We start from the raw sequence: 24726 nt of genomic DNA, 5'->3' as shown, positions 1-24726 counted from the left end.
TTGGTCTTGGTCTTGGTCTTCTTGAACCAAACTCCAGGAGAATTTCACAACTACAGGAAAGCTTTTATTTTATATTATTTTTCAAGTCAAAATGGAGGGGGCTGGGGTAGCTGGAGTGTTGCTTGAGGAGAGGATAAGGAGATTCAAGGATGAAGCTCTCTCATCTAGGTACACCCTGAAGAGCCCAGAGCAGGAGCAGAGCCAACAGAGCAGCCTTGCCCAGAGGTGTGATGGAAGCGTCACAGCCTGTTGGTTTGGGGTGACAAGGGCTGATTTCTGCAGTGGTTTCCTCTGTTTCTAGCACTGGGGACATCTGTGTGATGCAGCTCTAGGGTCATATCTTGGTGGCAGAGGTTATGTGGCTGGGTTGTGCTCTTTTGAAACAAGAATCTGTTTTTTGTTGAAATATATTTTTCATTTTAAAAATAAGCCTGTTTAAGTAAATTTGAAATTATGACAACCTATTTTAAGGATTAAATCTACTATAATCTATTAATCATTTAAATAACTTCCATCAAGGAATCCTCCTCAAATATTGACGAACTGAAGGGTGCTGCTTTTTGAATGATGTGTCAGAGCAGGGGGCAAACATCTTTAACTCCAGCTTTTTAAATGTCACAGTGTTGTATGCTCAGTATCTATTATTTTCACTCTTTACAATGGAGCAAACACCGATATTTACATTTTTCCAAATGTCAGTATGTTGAGTTCCTGTTGTGCATAAAAGCTCCTGCCTTAATTACTCCTAATTTCATGATAGCAGGCAGGTGCAGGGAGGATGTTTTCTTCCATATGAACTGGTTGATGTGAAGTTGAGATGCCGTGGGGAGTTGGGGAGGCAGGAAAACTTCTTTTCCCTTTTTTCAGCCCATGAATAAAGACCAGGTGGGAGAGGAGGAGTTCTGCTTCTTCAAACCCTCCTGGCCCCCAGAACCCACTTTTCAAAGAGTCTCTGTGTGCCTAAACCTGCATCTCTGGTTAGAGGGAATTTCAGAAGTGCTTCTGGCTTCCTGGATGCTTTAACTTCCCCCAGTTTTGCTTCCCAGTGGCATTCACAAGAGCTCAGCATCTCTCTCCTTGGGATGCTCCAAGTGTGCCAGTTGCCACCAGAAATACAGTGCTGAGCAGGAAAAAATCTGCCTATTGGCAACTGTCTTGATTAATCAAAAGAAGCATTAGCCCAAATCAGTTTGGGAGGACAAACTTGGTCTCCCCCTCCCCTGAAGCTAGCTCACTTGAGGCAGCCTAATGAAATTAATTAACAGTAAATATAATTTTTTTTTCTCTGTAATTGAACTTCAGTTTTCATCTGGAGGCAGCATGAAATGAGATAAGATGATGATTTCCAAAGTGAGCTGAGTGCTTTCCCCCTGCCATGGGGAAAATGGGACAGAGCAGAGGGGTCAGACCAGACTGTCCCCACAGAACAGGGACAGGAGGAAAAGCTGCATCTCCTCAGGAAGCTCTGCCTGGTCATTCCAACAAATGCAGCTGGAGCTTGTGTTGCCATGAAAAATAGCTACCACGCAAGTGACAGGCTCAAGGTGATAGCTGAGATCAAGGTGACACCAGAAGGTGATTAAGGTGACCTGGTCTGTGCTGGAGATGGTGGTTAAAGCAGTGCCTGTCTCTCCTGGGGATTTGCTGAGCTGACCCTCCCTTTTGCTAAGACCCAGCCATGGGATGTCCCTGGAATGTTGGAGTCAACCAGATGAATTTGGTTGGATTTGGTGTTTAGTGCCCTGCAGCACATGTCGTGTCTCCATCCTCAGCTGTTGATGCTTCTTGGGTGTCTTCAGCTGCCAGAACTCCTCAGCCCAGCCCTGGCTTCTGTTTCACTACTCCCAAACCCTGAAGTTAAAGCAGAAAGTTGGGATTTGGGGACAGAAGGTGCAGGGATATCTGCAGATCTCAGGGCTGAGTCCTGTGAAAAATAGGTTGAAGACTGAAAACCTCTGAATGCGCTTCAGTCAGAGCCAGAGCTGCAGGTGCCATCACAGCCACCTACGTAATTCTCTGCTCACAAAGGATGGAAAATATTTTCTGTCTGCACTGATTTAGTGCTGTGATCCCAATGATCCTGTTAGCAGTGCCAGGAAGTTGTCTTATACCCTCAGCTTCCCACGTTAAGTGCTATGTTTAACATGAAGCACAGAAGTGAAACCTGGGCTGGAAGGATGTCAGGGATGGAGGGATCTTGCCAGCCTCTAAGATGCTGTCAGGAAATGCTCTGTTCCTGCACCACATCTGGATTTTTGGAGGGGTCTGGATTTTGCTTAGAAATATAATTTTTACTCTATTTTCATTACCCCTTTAGATTTTGGGTCTTGCAGGGGCAGCCGCGGCGCTGACAGGAGGTGACAGGAGAGAGCCTGCTGTGTGTGTCCCTTTGTCCCTCCAGCCATTTTTTTGGGGGAGAAGTGAATGTTCCCCATCACCCCTGTGCTCTAACACGTTTCCCACCTGTCTGGCTTTACTTTTGCAGAGATCTCAGGCAACACAGATGACATCCCCCTGGTGCGCTGGCGGCAGCAGTGGCTGGAGAACGGGACATTGCTCTTCCACATCCATCACCAAGATGGGGCCCCCATCCTGCCTGGCTTTGACCCCACGGATGAGCCTCAGACTGAATCAGCAGAGGAAGAACTGAGGATCCTCCACATCTCTGTCATGGTACGTGATGGGAAGGCAGCCTGATTTCAGGTATTGTGAAACCTGCAGGAGGTTTTTGAAAAGCTGTGTTATTTTGTAGAATTTTAGGATCGCAGAAGGGTTTCGGTTGGAAGGCACCTTAAAGACCATCAAGTTCTAACCCCCTGCTGTGGCAAGAACATCTCCCACTAGACCAGGTTGCTCTAGCCCCGTCCAAACTGGCCTTGGACACTTGGGGCAGCCACAGCTTCTGTGGGAAACCTCACCACCCACACAGGAAAAAATTTCTTCTTAATGTACAATCTAAATCTCCCCTTTTCAGTTTAAGAAGGAGGGTAAGGCAGAGATTTGCATGTTGGAGGAGGTGGGGTTTGTGGGGTTGGTTGGGTTTTTTTTATATGTTGGAAAAAATCTGAAGAACCTGACAATTTTTGTGCTGCTGGAAAATAATTAGCTGGAGACAGTGTGTTGCTGAGGCTGTGAACAGGCTGTTTAATGGTGCCTACCCTAACGAGAGCATCCATAGCTCTTCCAGACTGCAGCCCCAGGCCAGGTTTCTCCTCTGTCATTTCTGCTTGATTAGTCTCAAGGAAAAAAAAAAAAAAAAAAAAAAAAAAAAGCACTGGCAAAAACCACCTTCCAAAAACAAAAAAACCACCATTTCAGACTGTTTCCCTGTTTTTTTTTTTTTTATTGTCTGCTCCCAGCTGCTCCTGAGAAGGTTCATGACCTCCAGAGAGGCTGGCCCTACTTTGCTACCATGGTTGTGATGTTCATGGGCACCACTGAGTAGAGATGGCTTAAAGATGGAATAGAGATGGCTTATTCCTGAGCTGATGAAAAGGTTGTTTGCAACCCGTCAGTCTTGTACCAAAATGTGTGAATAGAGATTGAATCCTCCCTCTCCCTCTTTTCCCCCATCACTTGCAGCTCTGCTCCAGCAGGATCCTTATGCCCTGACAAATTGAGGTTGTCTTTTGTGCCAGGAGTCAGGATGATGTGGAGGTTTCAAGGCTGTTTTTCTTCTTTTTTCCAAGTTGTTGCCAAGATGAGAAGCATGAGGGAAAGGCTGTGTCCATTGTGCTGGCAGTCAGAATGTAGACCATGCAAGAAGTCCTCCTCTTCCTGCCCTGGAAGACACTTAGTGGTGCTTTGCTTCCTCCCTTCAGAGCCTCTGGAAATCTCAGTTGGTCACAGGCTGCTTTTCCTCAGGGACAGTTTGACATCCAACACTCTCAGGGCAGAAGAAACTCAGTTTTGGTTCAGCAATTTTTGGAGCTTTTTGGCAGACCCATAATCCCTGTCCTAAACAAACAGCCATCCACAGATTCAAGGTCCAGCTTGGTCTCCCTTGTTTCCCAGCTATTCCTGGTGTTTCTGTGGGATCTAATCTCCATACAGGGGGCAGCAAAGGAAAGCTGGGAATGCCCTGGTGTTACTCCCACCTGCTTGTCACCCCATCTACAGGAGGACCCTTCCCTGGGGTGATGGAGAGCTGTGACATGAGGGGGCATTGCCAGTGGGGATGGGGATAACCCAAATTATTTGTGGATCGAAGGGATTTTAACGTGATAGAGAATTGAGCCCTGACTTTACCACTAAGAAACTCTTGGCAATAATACAGCACCAGTTTTCAGCCCTTGCAAGAGATTTTCCAACCTCCTGGATGCAGTTCCTCTTTTTTTTTTTTTTTTAAGGAAAGTGTGGAAGCAGGGCTGGGAGTATGCAGAGCAGCTCCATTATCTTGGCAATGAAAGAGGATTAAAACCCACTAGAGCTTCTTTTCCAGCTGCCTCTCCTGCATCTCCTTCAATAATCGCCTTAATGTTTTGTCCTAATGGAGCAGATTATCACAATTATTTTATCAAGATCACCTGTTGCATAGAAAAGAGGAAGGGGACTGGAGCTGTGGATGGACACTGAGCTCTTAGCTGGCTCTTGCTCTTTATTCTTCTTCTCTCCACACTCTTTCTTCTTCTTATCTTGCTCCTCTGCTTTAAACACTTCTTCTTGATGCCTCAGGGGTGACTTCAAAGCTGGCTGAGCTCCAGGCAGGCTTTGGCCAGCAATGCTTCCCCAGTGCCAGGCATTCCCTGTGCCACCACCCTCTTATGGGTGCCACCACCCTCTTATGTGTGCCACCAGGCTCCTCGTGCCATTGCCATTGGCCTTGGCCACCCTGGAGGGTAGAGCAATTCTTATGATGAGCACCTGAAGGGACCAGGGTTGGTCAGCCTGGAGGAAAGGAGGCTGAGGGGAGACCTCTTTGCTCTCTTGCAACCACCTGAAAGGAGGTTGGAGCGAAGAGGGTCGGTCTCTTCTCCCAGGTGACAAGAGAACAAACTTCTTCAATGAAAGGATAATTCAACACTGGAACAGGCTGCCCAGAGAGGGGTGGTTGAATCACCATCCCTGGAGGTTTTTAAAAGCTGGGGGGCATGGTCTAAGCACTGGAATTGATGGAGTTCCATTAGCAGCGTTAGGTTAACTGTTGGTAGGGCTGGGTTAGTGGTTGAATTAGATGATCTTAAAGATACTTTCCAGGTGGGATAATTCTGTGATTATTTTGCATCCCTGGGTGTGTTGCCAGCCCCTGCCTGAGTCCCCCTCTCCTTTGTGCCCTCAGGGAGGGATGATTGCCCTGCTGCTCTCCATCCTCTGCCTGGTGATGATCCTCTACACCCGCCGGCGATGGTGCAAGCGGCGCCGGGTGCCACAGCCCCAGAAGAGCGCCAGCGCTGAAGCTGCCAACGAGATCCACTACATCCCCTCGGTGCTGATCGGGGGCCACGGGAGGGAGAGTCTGCGAAATGCCCGGGTGCAGGGCCACAACTCCAGTGGGACCCTCAGCATCCGGGAGACCCCCATCCTGGATGGCTACGAGTACGACATAACCGACCTGCGGCACCACCTCCAGCGCGAGTGCATGAACGGCGGCGAGGACTTCGCCAGCCAGGTCACCCGCACCCTGGACTCGCTGCAGGGCTGCAATGAGAAGGCCAGCATGGACCTCACACCAGGTGAGGCTGAGCTCATACTTTCCAATCCATATATAATTCCGTATGTGTTTTTTCCTTGAGCATTTTCCCCGTTTCTTTGGGGTTTTGTGATGGGTGAGGTGTTGGTAGCTGTCACAGTTTAATGCTGGCCCGGTAATTAAATCAAATAACAGATGCTCTCTATTAGTCCCCCTCCCTGATAAAGGAGAGACAATAAGGGAAATTAAACTACACAGCTTTAATGAAACAGTAATAATAAAAAAGAAAAAATTACTAAATATATACAAATATACAGGAAAGTTGATACCACATTCCTCCCCCCTTTCCCTAGTAACTCTCACGTCACCACCGAGGCTGCAGGGCAGCCCTGGGAAAGTCCAGGCTGGAATCCTGGAGTCAGCAGCAGTCAGGAGCTGGAGGCAGGAACACACAGATTCAGGCTGGCATGGATCAGGACAGGCAGAGGAAAGGATGGAATCCTCCCAGGATGCAAAGAAAAACAGGAACAGGTGAAGAAAGAAGAAGCAGGAAGAGTTTGACCCTTGTGATCCCTCAAATTTATACTGAGTATGACTCGTATGGGATGGAGTACTCTGGTCAATTTTGGTCATTTATCTTGTCTGCTCCTCCCTAAGGGAGGGTTGCAGGGTTACGCTCTTTACTCCTTTTCTCTTTCTGGAGCACAAGATGTTCCTCAGAACTGAGCAGTGGCCTTGGTTCTGCAGACCAATCTCTAGCTGTAACTATAAACATCAGTGTTATCTGTCCCAGACGCAGACACTGACTGAGAAACTTGCTGTTAATTTCAGCAAGTGCAGCTCCTTACAAGAGACTTAGCTAAAAGCAAAAGTACAAGGCAGAAAATTACCTCTACCCTGTCCCAAACCAGGACAGTGTCACTCTGAAGAGACCTTGCAGTCCTTGTTGAGTGGGATGTGGCTGGGACAATGCAGTATGGAGTGCTGAGGGTGGAGAACCAGAATGGTGTCCTCTCTGAGCTACCACATGATGATTCCATAAATTCCCTACTATATCCCAAGATTTCTGTTGTCTTCTTTAACTGAGGTTTTTGTTAGCAAAATTATATTTACCATCAGTAGGATTCAGAGTTAATGATGTCTTCTGATCACCAGCAGGGATTCTTTAAGGCTTGTAACTTGCTCATTGGTTGTATTACTAACCCAGTGACCCAGCTGGAGCCTTCTCAATGAGACATGGTTTAGGGAATGCTATGCTGTGGCTCCTAAAGCTCTCCAGGTGGTTTCATTACAGACCTGTGTGTGCAAAAGTGCCCTGAGAAGCTAAATGTTAAATCTCAGCTTTTGGCTACTTCAGTGGAGGTCCCTATCCCCTTTAGGCATTGAGGAGCTCCTGAGGGTGCACTGGGGACAGCTCAGCCCGTGGGCCATGGCACCCTGGTTGCTTCAGGCAGATGCTGGGCATGGCTCCAAGGCGACTCCTTCTTGCCTCCCTCCTTTTCTGAAATCTATATCCCTGAAAGATTTTTGCCTTCAATTCTTCCTGCTCAGGGAGTGACAACGCCAAGCTGTCTCTGATGAACAAGTACAAGGACAACATCATTGCCACCAGCCCTGTGGACTCAAACCACCAGCAGGCCACCCTGCTGTCCCACACTTCCAGCAGCCAGCGCAAGCGCATCAACAACAAGGCACGAGGTATGGGATCAGGGGCTTGGTCCCAGGATGGATATAGAGTCCTCATACCAGCCACCACTCTCCTAGTATGGAGAAATAGGGCCCATAGCATGAAAATGAGGGTTTAGGTGGTCTCTGCAAGGAAATAAACAACGTTGAGTTGGTTGCTTGCAAAGATGCAGAAGGGGTTGGTCGTGGAAACTGTTTTATGATACCAGCGTGGCTGTGGGGAAAAGTTGCAAGGGAAGGGGCTGCATGTGGTGGGAAGGGGAGATGTTGTCCTCACTGCATGCAGTAGAAAGGGCTCCTGATCTCCAAGGCAAGGCTTGCCTCCTGTGGTAGGATCACGGAATCATTTTGGTTGGAAAAGACCTTCAAGACCATCAAGTATAATGTTAACCCAGCACTGCCCCTGCCACAAAACTCTCTGTCTCAGCACCAACATCTACACAGCTTTTCAATCCCTCCAGGGATGGTGACCCCACCACTGCCCCGAGCAGCCCATGCCAGGGCCTGACAACCCTTTGTGTGAAGAAATTGTTCCTAATATCAAATCTAAGCCTCCCTGGCACAACTCAATGCCCTTTTCTCTTGTTCTGTCACATGTTACTTGGGAGAAGAGAGTAAGAGACCAACCTTCACTCCAGCTTTTCTTTCAGGGAGATACATAGAGCCAGGAGGTCTCCCCTCAGCTTCCTTTTCTCCAGGCTGAACACCCTTGGTTCCCTCAGTTGCTCCTTTCTCTAAACCTTTCCCCAGCTCCATTCCCCTTCTCTAGACATGCTTCAGCCCCTCAATGTCCCTTTTGTTGTGAGGGATGCAGAAATTAACCCAGGGCTTCACCAGTGCCCAGCACAGAGGGATGGTCCCTGCTCTGGTCCTTCTTGGCCACCTGGGCAGATGCTGGTTCATATTCAGCCCCTTGTCTCTGTGGGGTGATGTAGGATGTGGCTGGTTGGGGTGGCATGGTGCCAGCCCCACTGTGACCACCCTCGGTGTCCCCTGCAGCTGGCTCAGCATTTCTCAACCCCGAGGGGGACTCGGGGACAGAGGCAGACACCGACCCCCAGCTGACCTTCTACACAGACCCCTCACGGAGCCGGAGGCGCAGCCGAGGTGGGTGACAAAGAGTTGGGGACCTTGTTTGCCATCACCTCGCTGGTTTTGGAGACTTCCTATCAGGAAAAGATTGAACTCCAGGCACAATCCAGGCTTCTGTAGGCAGGTGCTGGTCTGGGCTTCTGCTGCTGCTCCTCAGCGGAGTTTCTCAGCTGAGCCTGAAGTATATTATGGGTTTTGCAGGAGGCTCCTGCTGGGCTCTGGTGTGGAATTTTGAGCAGCATCCTTCAAAGGCTGCCCTGACATCTCCTGTGCCATGGGTTTGCTCTGGCACTGGGAGCCTGCCAGCTGTATGTGCTATGGAGGATGGAGGCTGGCTTGATCCCTAGGCTAGGGGACCATGCCTTTGGGAGGTTTCTTTCCCCCTGGAGGATGTTTCTGCCTGTTTTTTTTTTTTTTTTTTTACGGATCATACCTTGTTTTTCTGGGGCCTAGGAGCCATCTCTTTCCCTCCCTGTGCCAGTGCTGGGAGACGCCTTTGGGCTCTGTTTCTGCTGAGCTCCCAACCAGCTTTTTCCACTCAGCTACATCAGCTGAGAGGTGGGAAAGCCAAAGACCAGCGTGCCCTGAGTTATGAGGGCTCTCCAGTGCTTTATCCAAGGCATCCAAGTGGCTGTTGTCATGGCAAAATTAACCTGAGAGAATTGCTGAGATAAAAGAGGGGGAAAAAAAAGGAATATTGTATTTACTTTTCTCCTCCTCAGTATCTCTGCTCTGCTTTGCATCCTGCTGCCAAGGTCTTGGTGTGCAGAGGTAGAGGGGTGCAGGAAAGCCTGGGCTTCAGGGGCTCAGGGAGACCAGGATAGAGGCTGCCACTCCCAAGGTGGCTCCATGCTCTTGAAAATCCAAAATTACTCTGTTTGATGGGGTTGACCCTGGATTTCCAGAGGGGTGGGCAGGGTCTCTGCATGCCAAGATCCTCCCAAGATCTTTGTGGCTCTCAGGTGTGACAATACTTCTGTGTTCTGCAGTGGGGTCCCCCCGGAGCCCTGTGAACAAGACTACACTGACCCTCATCAGCCTGACGAGCTGTGTCATCAGCCTAGTCTGCTCCTCACACATGAGCTGTCCCTTGGTTGTCAAGATCACCCTCCACGTCCCCGAGCACCTCATTGCTGATGGTGAGTGCCCCAGGGTCCTACTTGCCCCCTTCCACCCTCTTCTGTGAGCTGTGATGGAGGGAATAAGGGAGGGGATGGATGCAGGATGGGCACAGGATGAAGGGGGCAGGCATGGGATGGAGGGTGTGGCTGTAGTACAGGGTTCAGGTTGGAGGAGATTGACACAGGACAGAGAGGACAGATGCAGGGTGGAGGTGGCTGTCATGGGATGGAGGTGATGGATGCAGGATGGAGGAGACTGGTGTGGGATGGTGGGTACTAGTGTGGGATATAGGATGGGTGTAGAATGGAGGGTAAAAGTGTGGGATATAGGATGGGTATGGAATGGAGGGTACAAGTGTGGGATATAGGATAGGTGTGGAATGGAGGGGATGGACATAGGACAGAGAGGACAGATGCAGGATGGAGGTGGCTGTCATGGGATGGAGGTGATGGATGCAGGATGGAGGAGACTGGTGTGGGATGGTGGGTGCTAGTGTGGGATATAGGATGGGTGTGGAATGGAGGGGGTGGACACAGGACTGAGGGGGCCTTTGTGGGATGGAGGGATAGGCATAGGATGGAGAAGACAGGCATGTGATGGAGGGGACCATCACAGGGCAGAAGGACAGAGGGATTCATTGTGGGACAGAAGGGGCTGTTGTGGGATAAAGAGCACTGGCTTGGGATGGGCAGGGATGAAAGAGTCCATCACAGGATGATGGGGACAATCAGGAGATGAGGGGACCATAAGAGGATGCAGGATGGAGGGGTCCTTCATCGGATAGAGGGCCCAGCAGCAGCTGAGCATGGCTGACTCCCCTCTCCATGGCAGGGAGCCGGTTCATCCTGCTGGAAGGGAGCCAGCTGGATGCCAGTGACTGGCTGAACCCGGCGCAGGTTGTCCTCTTCTCCCAGCAAAATTCCAGTGGGCCCTGGACCCTGGACCTCTGCGCCCGGCGCCTCCTGGATCCCTGCGAGCACCAGTGCGACCCCGAGACCGGTGGGTGGTCTGGCAGTAAGGGTGGGTGCTCACCTCTTACCTCCTCATCCCAGCTTTTGGGGTGGTCAGGACAGAGCTTTTGGGTGGGAATATGTCCCTAATGTCCTCTTTCCTCCCATCTCCACAGGTGAATGTCTCTGCTATGAAGGTTACATGAAGGACCCCGTACATAAGCACCTCTGCATCCGGAACGAGTGGGGAACAAACCAGGGGTGAGTGCTCCTGCCACAGTGTGATCAGGCTTTGACCAGCCTTGCACAAGCTTCTGGGCTTCAACAGCAGCATTTCAGGGCTGTTACTCTTGGGTGAAAGAGTGAGAGGCACCTTGGTGAATTGGAAGGTCAGTGCATGGCTGGGTTTTGCAGTAGGTTTGCAAGAGGCAAGGGTTTATTTTCTTTGAAATAATCAGAGATGATACAGAAGAAGCCATAGGTAGGGTTCAGGCTGAATGCCCCCTAGAGAAGATGGAGACTGCTCCTCTTCCCCTTGTGGACACTCTCATTGGCATCCTGCTCTTGTGGGGCTTTTGGTTTGGGTGTGTGGGGTGTTGGAGTACGGCTGAGGTGGGGACGCATTTGCCATCTTCTCCACAGCTTTACACCCCTGGAAATGCAAAGAATTTTTTCTGATGGTTCAGCATCCATTTGATGGGGGATTCCAAACCTTCCTGTCTCCTCGTGACCCTCTAGGGATGAGCTGTCTTGTCCCTAACCCTCATGGCTCTGTGACAAGCAGGAGGGAACTTCCTGGAATGGCTGGAGGTAGTGTGCAGAAAGCCCAGGCACCCCAAAAAAGAGGCCCACTGGGCACTGGCATCTCCAGCCCCCTTTTTCCTCCTCTCATCTCAAGCTGGGTGGTGAGTCAGTCCCTGGAAAATCACAGAATCATGGAATAATCATGGTTGAAAAAGACCTTCAGGATCATCAAGTCCACCCATCAGCCCTACACTACTTAACCACTAAGTCATCTCCTGAAGCTCCACATTTACCCCAGGGATGGCAACTCCACCACCTCCCTGGGCAATATCACCACTCTTTTGGTGAAGAAATTTTTCCTAATATCCAATCTGAACCTCCCCTAACACAATTTGAACCCATTTTCTCTTCTATCACTAGACACTAGGGAGAAGAGGCCAACACCAGCCTCACTACAACCTCCTTTAAGGTAGTTGTAGAGAACAGTAAGGTCTCCCCTTAACCTTCTCCTGAAGCAGCCTCAGCCACATTGGCTTTTCACAAAGGAGAGGTCAGCAAAGCTTTGGCTCTGCCAGATCCCTCACCAACTTCAGAATGGTGTGGTCTGCCTATAGCTTGTGGCATTTTTATCAGAAATCTCATTTCAACCCTCTGGTTTAAGTAGGTTTGCTTTTATTTGCAGTGATTACAGGTTGTCTCAGTGTCTAATCTCTCAGCAGCATCTAATTTTGCTCCTGGAGATGAGCTCATCTTGAAATTCACTGGTGATGGCAGTGAGGTGTTGTGTGTTGTGTACATTTTGGGTACCATGCTGAGACCTGCACTGCCGCAGTTCATTATTTACCCACTGCATCTGGACTCTAAATCTTCATCACTTTTTCCAAAAAATCAGATCTTTTAGATCATGGGAAGCAGATAAATTTGATCAGCTGGGTTTTTATTTGTGCTGCTCTTCAGCTCTTTGAAACAAATCCTTTGATAAGCACTAATTTGATAAATTAGTGGCTTTTTGGCTCCTACTGTAACACTTCATGAATAGGATTCAGTTTCCAGCAATTCAACCAACCCTGCTTTATCTTTGCTCATCAAACAAAATTCCTGTGGTTGGTTGCTGGTATGACTTGACCAAAAATCACATCACCTGCCTTTAGACAAGAAATTAACCTGCATTTGCACTTCTTCATCTCAGCCCTCAGGTTTGTCACGCAATGGCCTCTGGCTTTCCCATCCTCATGTGCTCCTCTTGCCTTGGTGGCCTTTCCAGACACCCCAATGAGCTTTAAGATGGTCTGCATTTAAGGGACCTTTATCAATGTGCCCTTCTTAACTTGTAATGGTATTTGCCCTAATGTGTATGAGGGTTTAGGCCAGTTTAAGGTAACTTGGCTTTGAAATCCCTCCAGGGATGGCGACTCTATCACTACCCTGGGCAGCGTGTTCCAAGGCCTGAGAACCCTTTTAGGGAAGAAATTGTTCCTACTATCCAATCTAAAGCTCCCCTGGCACAACTTGAGGCCATTTGCTCTTGTCCTATCACTTGTTACTTGGAAGAAGAGCAGGATGGTCAGCCATGTGCTGCTTTCTGGGTGGAAAATCTACAAGAAGTCACCTATTCCAGTGTATAAGAACTGGCCACCTTTTCCTCCAGTGACCTAAGTAAAGGCAAAGTAAGGAAGGCTGGGGAGATGCCACCTGGTCCCTCACCAGAGCAGGGAGACCTCTTCCCTGGCTCAAAGCCACTATCACATAAATTTTGGAATTGCACCCTTGGGTGGATGTAACCCAAGCAGGTCCAAACCCACTGGGAGTATATCCCAGACATGTTGGCATCCAAGGGCTCCTGGATGTGCTGTCCAGCCCACTGTTCTTCCCAACTGCTTTTCCTGATGGAGAGCAATCCCTTGTCTGCTTTTTTTTTTTCATACCTGATGTGCTCCCAGGCAGCCAGATTAAAACCTGAGGTGGAGGCATGAAACATTCCAGACATCCAGGAGAGCCCATTCATTACTTTCAAGCCTGAGCTGACCTTTTTCTGGGCAACAGGATATGCAGGCTCAGTGTAATTCCCTGGTCCTGGCCAGGAAAGTGGCATTGTATCCCAGTGAGGAAATAAGGCTGCACCCTCTTAATCCTGCAATCAATATTTTTTTTTATCCTTGCTGAAATGACTTCAGATTAGGAACTGAAGGCCTTGGGCAGGAGAGCTGTAATTGTCTCAGGAGAAAATCCCTGGGCTTATCAGTGGCACCCAATGCTCTCAGCCTGAATTTTAACAGCAGCCATACAACGGGGTGGAAGAAATCTGTTCCTTTCCTCAGGTCTTGCAAAGGGGATTTGGAGCTTTAGGGTTTAGTTGTTCCTAAAAGGATGCACATCCTGAGGTGTTGCTGCTGCAGGCATCCTACTGGAGGGCACTGGTCACTGAGTCCTGGTCACACTTCACCCTATGCTATATAGGGCAGCAGGGTTGGAAGAGATTGGGTCATCAGCTCTCCAGCCTCCTGCTTGGCTCCAAATTTCCAGCTTGTCTTCCAGATCCCTCCACAATGTCACCTGAAACAGTGAAACCCAAGGAGAATAAGGCAGAAATAAAAAATAAGTCCCAGGACCCAACATGTTCCCTTTCACAGAGAGCAGGGGAAGCTGCCTTTTGGTTTTGGGTTTTTTTTTTTAGCATTTTGATGGCTGCAACACCAACCCCTAAGATGGGAGCTGTGTTGGGGGTACCCAAGGGTGGTTGAGGTCAGTTGAATCATGCCAGGCAGGCGCATAGTGTACTCCAAAACAAAGGATGTGATGTACCACCAACCTGCTGGTGGCTTTGGGCTGAGGTGAGGAGCTGATATTGTAGGAATCTCAAAATAAAAATCTTGGCTGTGAGGCTGTTTTATCGACTTGTCCTGGCTTTGTTTCAGCTGTCTCATCTCAGGGCCTCTTTGCATGTAGTCTGGGAGGAAAGGAAACATTTTAGATGATGGGGATGTGATGCTGACTTGATGCTCCTGGGTTTCTCTTCCAGACCCTGGCCATACACCGTCTTCCAGCGTGGTTTTGACTTGGTGCTGGGTGAGCAGCCATCTGACAAGATTTTTCGGTAAGCAACCTGGCAACCTGGTCAGCACTTTTTTGGGGCTCAGAAATGTGACGTAACACAACAGCTGGTCCCTCAGCTGGCAAAGCTGTCCTGTGCCACCTCCTGGGGGCATGCATGCATGGCTGGGAAGGTCCTACCACAGATGCTACGTGGGATGATGCTGGATGCCCAGCATCTGGTTTCTCCATGATGAAAGAGAAGCTTAGGTTCTGAAGGAGGTTTTCTCCTGAAAACAAAACTGTATGTCTGTTGTTTTTCATTCATTATCTAAATCACGTGTGGGTTTTGGAGTCATTTTGATGCATTTGGAGGAGCTGCCCCAGTTCACCCTGGCCAGGCTGGGCTGGCATCCCGGCTGCGCACCAGAGAGGTTCAAGGGCTTGGTGTGGAGTAGAGGCAACTCTCTGGGCTCGGTGTTTTCCTCCATGCCAGCCTTCCCTGCTCTCCCTGCCAGGTTCACCTACACCCTGGGGGAAGGCATGTGGCTGCCACTGAGCAAGAGCTTCGTCATCCCACCAGCTGAGCTGGCCATCAACCCCTCAGCCAAGTGCAAGACTGACATGACGGTGATGGAGGACGCGGTGGAGGTCAGGTGGGTGTAATGGTGGGGTAAGGGCCTTTTGGAGGCCTTTCAGACCTTCTATCAGCCTTCTAGTACCTGAAGAGGCTGCAAGGAAGCTGGAGAGGCACTTTTTACAAGGACATGTAGCGATGAGGGGGGGGATCGGTTTAAGGTGAAAGAGAGGGGATTTAGGTTAGGCATGAGGGAGAAATTCTTCACTATGAAGGTGGTGAGAAACTGGCACAGGTTGCCCAGAGAAATGGTGTTCAAGCACAAGTCAGATGGGGTTTGGAACCTGGACTTGTGGGAGGTGTCCCTGCCCATGGCAGGGGGTTGAACTAGGTGATCTTTAAGGTCCCTTCCAAGCCAACCCTTTCTGTGATTCTATGAAATTTCCTGGCAGTGCAGCCCTGCAGCAAGAGGACTGACCCAAAGCATGTGGGGGTTGATGAAAGCAGGGGCCCCTGCTGACCATTTTGCAGGTGGAGATTAGTACATCCATTAACCTGCTCTTCTTTAGTGCCTTTGGAAGTAGCTCTCATCATCTCAGTAGCTCCTCCATCCCTCTAAAAGCTTGGCTGCTGCTCAGTTCACTCTCAGCCCAAGAGAAACCTGAGCTCCAGAAAAACCCAGTTTGGCAGCTGCGCTCATGCACGCATTCATGTTGTCACCTTTGAGCAGTGACACACCTCCTCCTTCTCCTCCTCACAGGGAAGAGCTGATGACCTCCTCCTCCTTCGACAGCCTGGAAGTCCTCCTTGACTCCTTTGGCCCTGTCCGTGACTGCTCCCGGGACAACGGGGGCTGCAGCAAGAATTTCCGCTGCATCTCCGACCGCAAGCTGGACTCCACGGGCTGTGTGGTGCGTGAGGACCTGCACAGCTCCCTTTGTTGTGAGCAAGGAGGGGGAGGGTCAGAGGGGATGGACTGTGGCCTTCCTCCCTTCCCATCATCTGGGGATGGAGATTTTGGAGTTGGTTTTGCAGTGGGAAGAGATGTTTTCCAGCTGGCATCTGCATCTCTCCCCTTGCTGCATGCACAGGTGGGGAGGTGGGAGCCCTCCTGCTTGCTGGCTCTCCAGAAGGTCCCATGTCCCTCACACAGGTTCCCCATCACCCCTGCTGCTGCTTTGCTGTGTGTACCCAGGAGCAGAGGGGGTGTGTAGGGCTGGGATGTCCTGGTGCCATGCTAGCAGAGCTGGAGAGATGGCTCAGGCTGCGATTTCCAAGATTTCTTCCTTAGGGGCTTCACTTCTTACTTCCCCCCACCCCTGCCAGTGCCCAACAGGACTGAGTCCCATGAAGGATGGAACTGGGTGCTACGACCGTCACGTGGGTGTGGACTGCTCTGATGGCTTCAATGGGGGCTGTGAGCAGCTCTGCTTGCAGCAGATGGTCCCACTGCCTGAGGAACCCCTGCTCTACAACATCCTCATGTTCTGTGGGTGAGTGACCCATCACCAGCCCATCCACGGGGACAGCCCTGAGGTGCTACTGCCACCCTAAGCTCCTCAGGTTGGGTGGGAGGCTCCTAGCTTCCCAGTGTCCCTGCTGGGGTGGCCTTGTGGCTTCTGTCCCCACCGCTGGGGGCTGTGGCTGACAGTGGGCACCGTGCTGGCCTCCTAGGTGCATTGAGGATTACAAGCTGGGCACAGATGGGAGGTCATGCCAGCTCATCTCAGAGTCGTGCCCCGAGGCAGGGGACTGTGGGGAGCCCCATGAACTGCCCATGAACCAGACACTCTTTGGGGAGATCTTCTATGGCTACAACAACCACTCCAAGGAGGTGGCTGCAGGGCAGGTGCTCAAAGGGACTTTCAGGTGAGCTGGGGATGTGAGGAGGTGACCTTAGCAGGGTCAGAGCTCGCCATCCTCTTCAAGGAGAAGGCACGGGAAGCAGGCTGGGGTCAGAGCAGACTGCCTGGTGTATCCACATCTTGGCCAAACTTTGCAGGATGTGGCAGGCCTGGTGGGGAGGGCACATCTGAGGTTTTCCATCAAGAGAAAAATGTAACCTGTGCCTAAAGGAAGAGCGTGGTGCTGGGGGGTTCTTTGGGATGTGTCACCCTCTTGTGGGTACTATACCAGACAGTTTCTCTGTCCCCCAGCCCTGCCTTCCTCTGTGCAATTCACTTCCAGGCAGAACAACTTTGCCCGGGGACTGGAGCAGCAGCTGCCAGATGGACTGGTGGTGGCCACGGTGCCCCTGGAGAACCAGTGCCAAGAGGAGCTCTCTGACCCCGTGCCAGACCCTGAGTTCCTCACTGGTGAGTGAGTCTGGCTGGACCTGCTCCTGTCCCAGCAGAGCAGCTGCCAGCATGCCCAGCTTTGGCACCTAACCCTTGCAGGGATGTATCTACCATGGGATATATCTAGTCTGGCTTTAGCATCTCATGCTCACTGGCAGCAGCAGAGGAAGGCATTAAAAATGAAAGAGAGGCTGTAAATTTAATTGTGTGGTGTAAAATTCAAGCATCCATTGTATATTTGGGGTATGTGCAAAAAGAATTTTATTTATTCAAGGCAAAAAAAAAGTTTTTCAAATACCTTTAATTTGATTTCCAAATCAAATATCCTTTGCCAATTTAACAAAGTGTTCAAAGCCTGCTGTAACCAAACCAAAATATTTTGAATTGTCCTGCCAAAGCACTGTAAACAATGAGTGATGTGGTTGTCATGGATTCCTAGACAACCTCCAAGGATTTACTTTCCCTTCCCCAAGTTCTCAGCACCCTTAAAGAGCCTTTGTGTCCTTGGTGCTTGTTGCAGTTGGCTGAAATGGCCAAGGAGTGGTGAAAGGAAAATATTTGAGGTGTCTGCAGGGTGGTTTCATCAGAGACTTTGTACATTTGGTTTGTTTGATAGAGCTTTGTTTGCAGAGCACCCATGGGCTGGTTGCCCCAGGGTTTATGGCAATGGAGATGGGTGTGCAGGCAGATGCAGGCATGGAGCAGGGTGCTGGCAGGTCACCCCTGCACCCATGGGGATGCTCAGCCCTGCCTGGAGGACCCCTGCCCTCCTGATGGGGCTCTGCTGCCCTGGACATGGTTCCATGGATAGAAGGCAGGCATGGGACTGGGACTCTGCTGGCAATTATGCTGGGGAGGCAGGAGCCAGGAAATGATCCTATTTGTTTCCCATGGCTCTGCTGTCTCTTTGTGGCTGATTAAGGGGAATAAAAAAAAAAAGGAAAAGAAGTAAAATTGTCTCTGCTTGTCAGCAAGCAGATCTGGATCTGGCTGTGAACACCCCAGAGGCAGAGCTGCTGAGCAGGGAAGGGCTGTTTTCACTTCAGCACTTTGTGGGGAAGAGCAAGGCTTTGAAGCTGTTGGTAGGAGCCAGCACAGAAGGGAGAGGCACTGGAAGGCAAAGGATCTTTTCCAGCTTATCCTACACTTTCATTTCTTGTTTCAGAGGGGGGGATGCCTGTTGTTGTCCTCCTGAGCTCCTGCTGGGAGGATGCTCAGCAGTGGTTTGCTGCTTCACTCCTGCTGCACAGCATGGGATGTGTTGGTCACCAAAACCAGGGCTATGAGAACTGTTTAGTTCTCATAGTTTCTGGGGCTTTGTCCAGGCTTTGTGGCCTCTCTGTCCCTCTGCTCATGGAAGCTGAACTGCTACATGCCTTGGGCAGGATGAAGTGGCTGCCCAGCCCTGGTCTCCATGAATTTCTGGCTCCTATGAGGCACAGCTAAATGGCTGGAGAATTGGATGGCTTTCGTAGAATCATAGAATGGTCTGGGTTGGGAGGGACCTTAAAGATCATCTAGCTTCTAACCCCATACCAGAGGGCAGAGACACCCTCCACTAGACCAGGATTCTTTTCTTAAAGAGGGAGAATATCCCCTTCTCAAGAGGAACATTATTTCCATAATGTCCAAGGAATTGGGAGCATCAGAGGAAGTGTGGTTTCTCCCGTATGTGTGCATCCAGGACAGCTCAGTCCTGGCTAAAGAGCACTCCAGGGCCTCTTGTTTGGCTGTATCCAGGCACACGTAGTGTGATGGTGACTGTTCCCAGGCCTGCAAACAGCTCATTTAAAAGCACAACTCTCATTAGTAAAATAATTAGCATACCTGAGCATGTCGTGGAAGCAGACACTGGGAAGGAGGCAGGAGAGGAGGCAAGAAGGGGGCTTGTTATCCCTGGATGCAGAGCCCTGCACGGCAGGATGAAATGAGCCCATGTGTTTGCCTTCAAAGCCACAATTTTAATTGCCAGGGGGTGGGTGACCCTCATCTCCAAATCCCTCCCTGGGGATGGGGACAGGGACATCGTGTGTGCACAATTCTTACCCTCAGCCCTTCCCACCCCACTGGGCCCAGCCTGAGGGGCTGTGACTACCCTGGCATCCCTGGGCAGAGGCACTGAGCTCCCACATCCTCTCTCTAACAGGAATGGTCAATTTCAGTGAGGTGTCTGGGTACCCCCTCTTGCAGCACTGGAAGGTCCAGTCCGTCATGTACCACGTCCGACTCAACCAGCTGACCATCTCCCAGTGTAAGTGTGCAGGGCTGGGGGGAAGGAGGGGTGGGGAGGGGATACACAGCCTTTTTCTGGCAGGCTCAGAGGCTGCTTGCCCATCACAAGTGTGTAGGAAGGTGGCCGAGGGCTTGTGGGTCCTCTGGGATCTGAGCATCTCCTCCCATCTCCTCCCTAGCCTTCAGCAACGCCCTTCACTCTCTGGATGGGGCCACCTCCCGGGGAGATTTTGTGGCACTGCTGGACCAGTTTGGCAACCATTACATCCAGGAGGCAGTGTATGGCTTCGAGGAGTCCTGCTCCATCTGGTATCCTAACAGGCAGGTCCAGAGGCAGCTCTGGCTGGAGTACGAGGACATCAGCAAAGGTAGGAGCCCTTCTCAGCTCCAGGATGAGTCCCCAGAGCCACCCCATGGGGAAGGAACCTGGGGTTGCTTTCAACACAGCAGGGAAAGTGCTCAGCCCATGTCAGGGCTGTTTCCCATCTCATATTTTTATTTAACCCTTGGTCTCAAAGCTGACTGAAGGACTCCCTTGGACTGCAGCAGGACTTAGTCCAGACCAGAAAGGAAGATAAATCCATGCACCCCCAGGGAAATGAAAGATGAAGGCGTTAATCCCACCAAGCCATCCTGCCTGATTCTGGACTTAGCTTTTATTTGTCTTTAATCCTGTTCCTTCCGTCCTTTTGTCCCCACTCTATCTCCTTTCTTCCACTCATATCCTCCAGCCAGGCTTTACCCTCTTTAATGTGCTTTCTTCTCCCAGGGCTCTCAGCACTGGGCTTTTCATGGCTGGAAAGAAGAAACATAGAAAGATAGAATGGTTTGGGTTTGAAAAGACCTTAAAGATCATCTAGTTCTACACCCCTGCCCTCAGAGCATCTTCATAGCCTCCTCTGGACTCACTCCAACAGCTCCATGTCCTTGCTCTGCTGAGGACTCCAGAGCTGGACACAGTACTCCAGGTAGTTCTGGGAGGTCCATCATGGTGCAGAGGGCAATGCCTGCTTGGGACATGAGCTTTCTAAAAGCAAAAGCAGCCCAGTGTCTGCCTGACACTGGTGGTCACCAGGACCATGGCATCTCCTCCCGTGCTGGGGATGTTGGGTTGTGTTGGTTCTGCTCTGGCTGTGCCTTGGACACAGAGATGTTTGTTTTCTCTCTGAGGCTCTGGTGTGGGAAAGGCTTCTTTTTGGGAAGGGCTCTTTTCTGAGCCTGAGTTTGGATCCTGCAGGCTCAGCTTTCCAAAGCCTGAACTTCTTCCCAAGCCAGCCTGTGAGGGTACAGACCCCACTGCTGGTTTTGCTGAGGGGTGTCTCTAGATGTACTATCTTTTGATGGTAAGAACTGAGGTCTTTTTTTAATCCTGCAATTTCCTCTTCTTTGATTTTCCTGCTTGGAGGCTTCTCAGGTCTGGCAGCCTCTTTCCACCCACACCCTCATATTGTGGATTTGCTCTGGCACCTGCCATCTATTCCTTCCTTCACTTTCCTTGTTTGCAAACATCAGGAGCTGAAGATCAATTGAGAAATTGCAAGAGACAAACCATTCCCCAGCTCGTCTGCCTTCCCTAGTCTCCTGCTGAGCTGCAATTCACAGCCAGCCCAAAACAATCAATTTCCATCTCACCGGGGGACTGAGGTGACAGTTTTGTACCCCAAGTTGTGGTTTACAGCCCCGTTGTGTTTGCAGGAGTCTCAAGGACAGATGAGCTCTGGATGAGCTTGCAGTAGGAAGCTGGAGAAGGGTCTGGAGCACAAATCTTTTGTGGAGCAGCTGAAGGAACTGGGGGTGTTTAGCCTGGAGAAAAGGAGACTGAGGGGACACCTGAGCTTTATACAGCTCCTGAAAGGAAGCTGGAGTGTGCGTGGAGTCAGTCTCTCCTCCCAAGGTAACAAGCAATAGAAACAGAGAAAATGGGCCTCAAGTTGCTCCAGGGCAGGTTTAGATGGGATATTAGGAACAATTTCTTCACCCAAAAGGTTGTCAGGTCCTGGGACTGACAGCCCAGGACAGTGGTGGAGTCACCAGTCCTGGGGGGATTTAAAAGATGTGGTGTTAAGGGACAAGTTTTAGTGGTGGTCTTGGCAGTTCTGGGTTAATAGTTGGACCTGATGATCTGAAAGGTCTTTTCCAACCAAAACAATTCCATGATTCTGTGGGAAAGAGGAAAAAAGAGCTGGCTGGGTGTCTGCAGTTCCACTCTACATATCTGCTGCCATCTCACCCTTTTGTTTTGCTCCATGCTGATGCTCTGAAAGATAAGTTTTTAGGGAAAGACTATTCCCCCACCTGGTTGCAGCTTTGGCAACCTCTATTATGGCCCAGGGCAGGGCAAAGAGCCAGGCAGAGCCAGGCTTGAGCCAGCTCCTGAAAGGGACCTTTCTCCCATGTTCTTTCACCTGTGTAGGGAGGGGTTTTGTGTCTGCAGCCATCCTGGGAGCTTTCTGGGTATGGTGAAGCACTGTCAAGTCTTCCCTGCTCATTTTGAGCTCTTTAGACCTGGTCTGGGCTTCTCCCAAGACTTCATCATTGCTGTTCACCCTGGTCTGACACTCATTCTCTCTGGTGTCCCCCACACTTGGTCTCATCAGCTTCAGTGGGGATCCTTGGGAACTGAGGGAGTCCAGGGAAGAAATTCCTGGGACAGAAGGGCTTTTGCTGTGGAGCAGTTTGTCTGGGGGGCTTTGGTGAGGCATCAGCATGAAGGTGCCCAGGCAGGTCCTTAATGATTCTTCAGCCACATGAAGAAGGGTCCCTCCTGTGGGGGCCTGCTACAAGGTGGTTTGTCCCAGTGCCAGGTGAAAACCTGAGGAAGCTGAGGCACAGCAAGACCAAAAAGCTGTGAGGGTAAAGATTAGGGTGGACTTCCCAGTCTTTTTCTGAAGACCAGATGAACATTTCCTCCCTAGAGCAGGGAGCTCTGGAGGATATCCTGGAGGCTTTCTGGGCACCACTGCCTCTCTCCTGGCTGCATGTACTCCCCTTGCATCCCCTTGCTGATGGTTCAGAGCCCACCCTGGTGCCCCTTTTTTCTCTCTTCCTCAAGGCAACTCCCCCTCGGATGAGTCAGAGGAACAGGAGAGGGATCCCAAGGTTCTGACCTTCCCAGAGTACATCGCCAGCCTCTCCGAGTCGGGCACCAAGCGCATGGCAGCGGGGGTGAGGATGGAGTGCCAGAGCCGTGGGCACTGCCCTTCCTCCTGCCCACTCTGCCACCTCACCTCTGCTCCTGATATGCCAGCTGAGCCCATCCTGCTGGAGGTCACCAAAGCTGCCCCCATCTATGAGCTGGTCACCAACAACCAAACCCAACGGGTGAGCAGCTGCTAGACACAGGGGGGGGAGGTGGTAGGACAGCATCTAGGTGGGTTTCACCTAGGCTGTGTGCTGCCTGGTGTGGCAGCAGCATGGGAGCTCCCCTGCTTGGTGCTTATTCCTTTCTCCTGCCCCCCAGCTTTTGCAGGAGGCCACCATGAGCTCCCTGTGGTGCTCAGGCAGTGGAGATGTGATCGAGGATTGGTGCCGCTGTGACTCCAGTGCCTTTGGGGCTGATGGGCTGCCCACCTGTGCCCCTCTGCCACACCCCATGTAGGTTTCCACCTGTGCCCAGCCTGGTCTCTTGGTGTGGTGGGTCTGGGAGGAGATGGTGATGGTCACCAGCACAGTCACAGAAGGTGCCGGGGCTTCTGTGGGTTTATGGGATGGGTTTGCAAGCAGATGGAGGAGCTGGAAATCAGGCAGAGAGTGGAGAGTTGCTGCAGTGTGTTTTGTAAACTGAGTCAAGGACTGGAGAGCTGGGTTTGGATCCATCGTGGCAGAGCAACCACGGGCATGTCCAGAGCCAGGAGGGGTAGGAGAGGAGGAGTCACTTGTGTCTTGAGGTTGCTCTCACTCCTGTGTCAATGGCTTTGAAGCCCTTTAGCTGTGAGAGAGTCATGCAAAAGCTGTCCCTGGGTGCTATCTTACAGCAACCAACCCATTGTTGGTGTGCTTGCACGTGGTCTGCAGCAGAGTGAGTGGCACTAGTGACATGCAGGACATGCTCATGCTACCCTTTGCACCAGCCATGGGGACCAGTTGATGGAGTTATCCTCAGCAGCTCCCCCACACCTCAGCCTGGTGGTTTTGCTGCCTTTTTATGGCAGAGAGGAGGAGCAAGATGGGGATTGACACAGCTGAGGGTGAGTGTGGGTGGGCACTAGCTGTGTCTGCTGGACCTTGTCCCCTCAAGATGCTGACCAGGCAGTGTTGTCTCCCCCGCAGCCTGCGGCTCTCCACTGCTCACGAGCCCAGCAGCACACTGGTGGTGCTGGAGTGGGGGCACTCAGAGCCCCCCATTGGAGTGCAGGTTGTTGACTACCTCCTCCGTCAAGAGAAGGTGACTGACAGGATGGACCATTCCAAGGTGGAGACCGGTGAGTGGGAATTCTGATGGTTCTTTCTCGGGATGGTGGGATGGAGGCTCTGGAGGGGAGCTTGCCTCTCCCTCTTTGCAAGAGGGTGCTGCAATGTATCCAGCCTTCTGTGGAAGAGAGCAGCCTCTCTCCTGCCCACCACAATGCAGAGGTGGGAGCTCCATGATGACAGGGATGAGCTTTACTGGAAAAGCTGTGGGTCCATGACAGGGATGAGCTTTGCAGGAAAAGCTGTGGGTCCATGTCTGTACCAACCTCGTGTGTGAGCCTTGGCACCAGGCACAGACCTCAGCAGCTCTCCTGTGTGACAGGCATCTTCTGTGTCCTCCCCCATGGTGTGTCCTCACCTCTTTCTTTAGAGACAGTGCTGAGCTTCGTGGATGACATAATTTCTGGTGCCAAGTCACCCTGTGCCATGCCTGCCCAGGTGCCTGATAGACTTTCCTCCACCATCTCCCTCATCGTTCGCTGCCTGGAGCCCGATACCACCTACATGTGAGTCACTGTCCCTGTGCCATGCCCGTGACAGTGCTGTCACTTGGTGATCCTGTCTGATGCTGCCTGAGTTTGTGTGAGGGCTTGGGAGTCAATTTTTTTTCCCTTCTGGGCCAGGTTCACGCTCTGGGGAGTCGATAACACAGGAAGGCGCTCAAGGTCCAGTGATGTGATGGTCAAAACCCCCTGCCCTGTGGTAGATGATGTGAAAGCTCAAGGTGAGATGGGAGGAGCTACAGGACTGTGGTGTTTGGGACCAGTAACAGGGAGTTCCCCCTTCCAGCATGTCTCATGTCCTGGCTGTAACATCCCCTCCACCCATGGTGGCCACATGGTGCTGAGGGTTGGTGAAATTTGACGAAAGACCAAACTATGGGAACCTGACCCTAGACTGAGCCTGGGGAATGCTATCTGTTCTCCTGATCCTCTATTGGAACCTTGTCATAACTCA

The 24726-nt window shown here is 51.1% G+C and overlaps 1 protein-coding gene across 2 annotated transcripts in view; it reads left to right on the top strand.

The window, feature by feature from the left end:
• Positions 1 to 24726, top strand: part of ASTN1 (astrotactin 1) — a 47842-nt gene that overhangs the window by 15554 nt on the left and 7562 nt on the right. For both annotated transcript variants that reach the window (XM_071751152.1, XM_071751153.1), the window contains exons 2-21: positions 2486 to 2673; positions 5279 to 5672; positions 7181 to 7327; positions 8315 to 8422; positions 9397 to 9546; positions 10361 to 10528; positions 10656 to 10740; positions 14243 to 14317; positions 14772 to 14909; positions 15591 to 15741; positions 16157 to 16323; positions 16505 to 16699; positions 17018 to 17145; positions 19274 to 19378; positions 19539 to 19727; positions 22412 to 22680; positions 22820 to 22953; positions 23629 to 23780; positions 24140 to 24275; positions 24393 to 24493. In XM_071751152.1, coding sequence (XP_071607253.1) covers positions 2486 to 2673; positions 5279 to 5672; positions 7181 to 7327; positions 8315 to 8422; positions 9397 to 9546; positions 10361 to 10528; positions 10656 to 10740; positions 14243 to 14317; positions 14772 to 14909; positions 15591 to 15741; positions 16157 to 16323; positions 16505 to 16699; positions 17018 to 17145; positions 19274 to 19378; positions 19539 to 19727; positions 22412 to 22680; positions 22820 to 22953; positions 23629 to 23780; positions 24140 to 24275; positions 24393 to 24493 — 3180 coding nt within the window. The remainder of the gene's footprint in view (positions 1 to 2485; positions 2674 to 5278; positions 5673 to 7180; positions 7328 to 8314; positions 8423 to 9396; positions 9547 to 10360; positions 10529 to 10655; positions 10741 to 14242; positions 14318 to 14771; positions 14910 to 15590; positions 15742 to 16156; positions 16324 to 16504; positions 16700 to 17017; positions 17146 to 19273; positions 19379 to 19538; positions 19728 to 22411; positions 22681 to 22819; positions 22954 to 23628; positions 23781 to 24139; positions 24276 to 24392; positions 24494 to 24726) is intronic.

This window comes from Heliangelus exortis, chromosome 8, assembly GCF_036169615.1.
Source record: "Heliangelus exortis chromosome 8, bHelExo1.hap1, whole genome shotgun sequence".
NCBI lineage: Eukaryota > Metazoa > Chordata > Aves > Apodiformes > Trochilidae > Heliangelus > Heliangelus exortis.
This window is presented reverse-complemented; position numbering and strand designations above follow the sequence as displayed.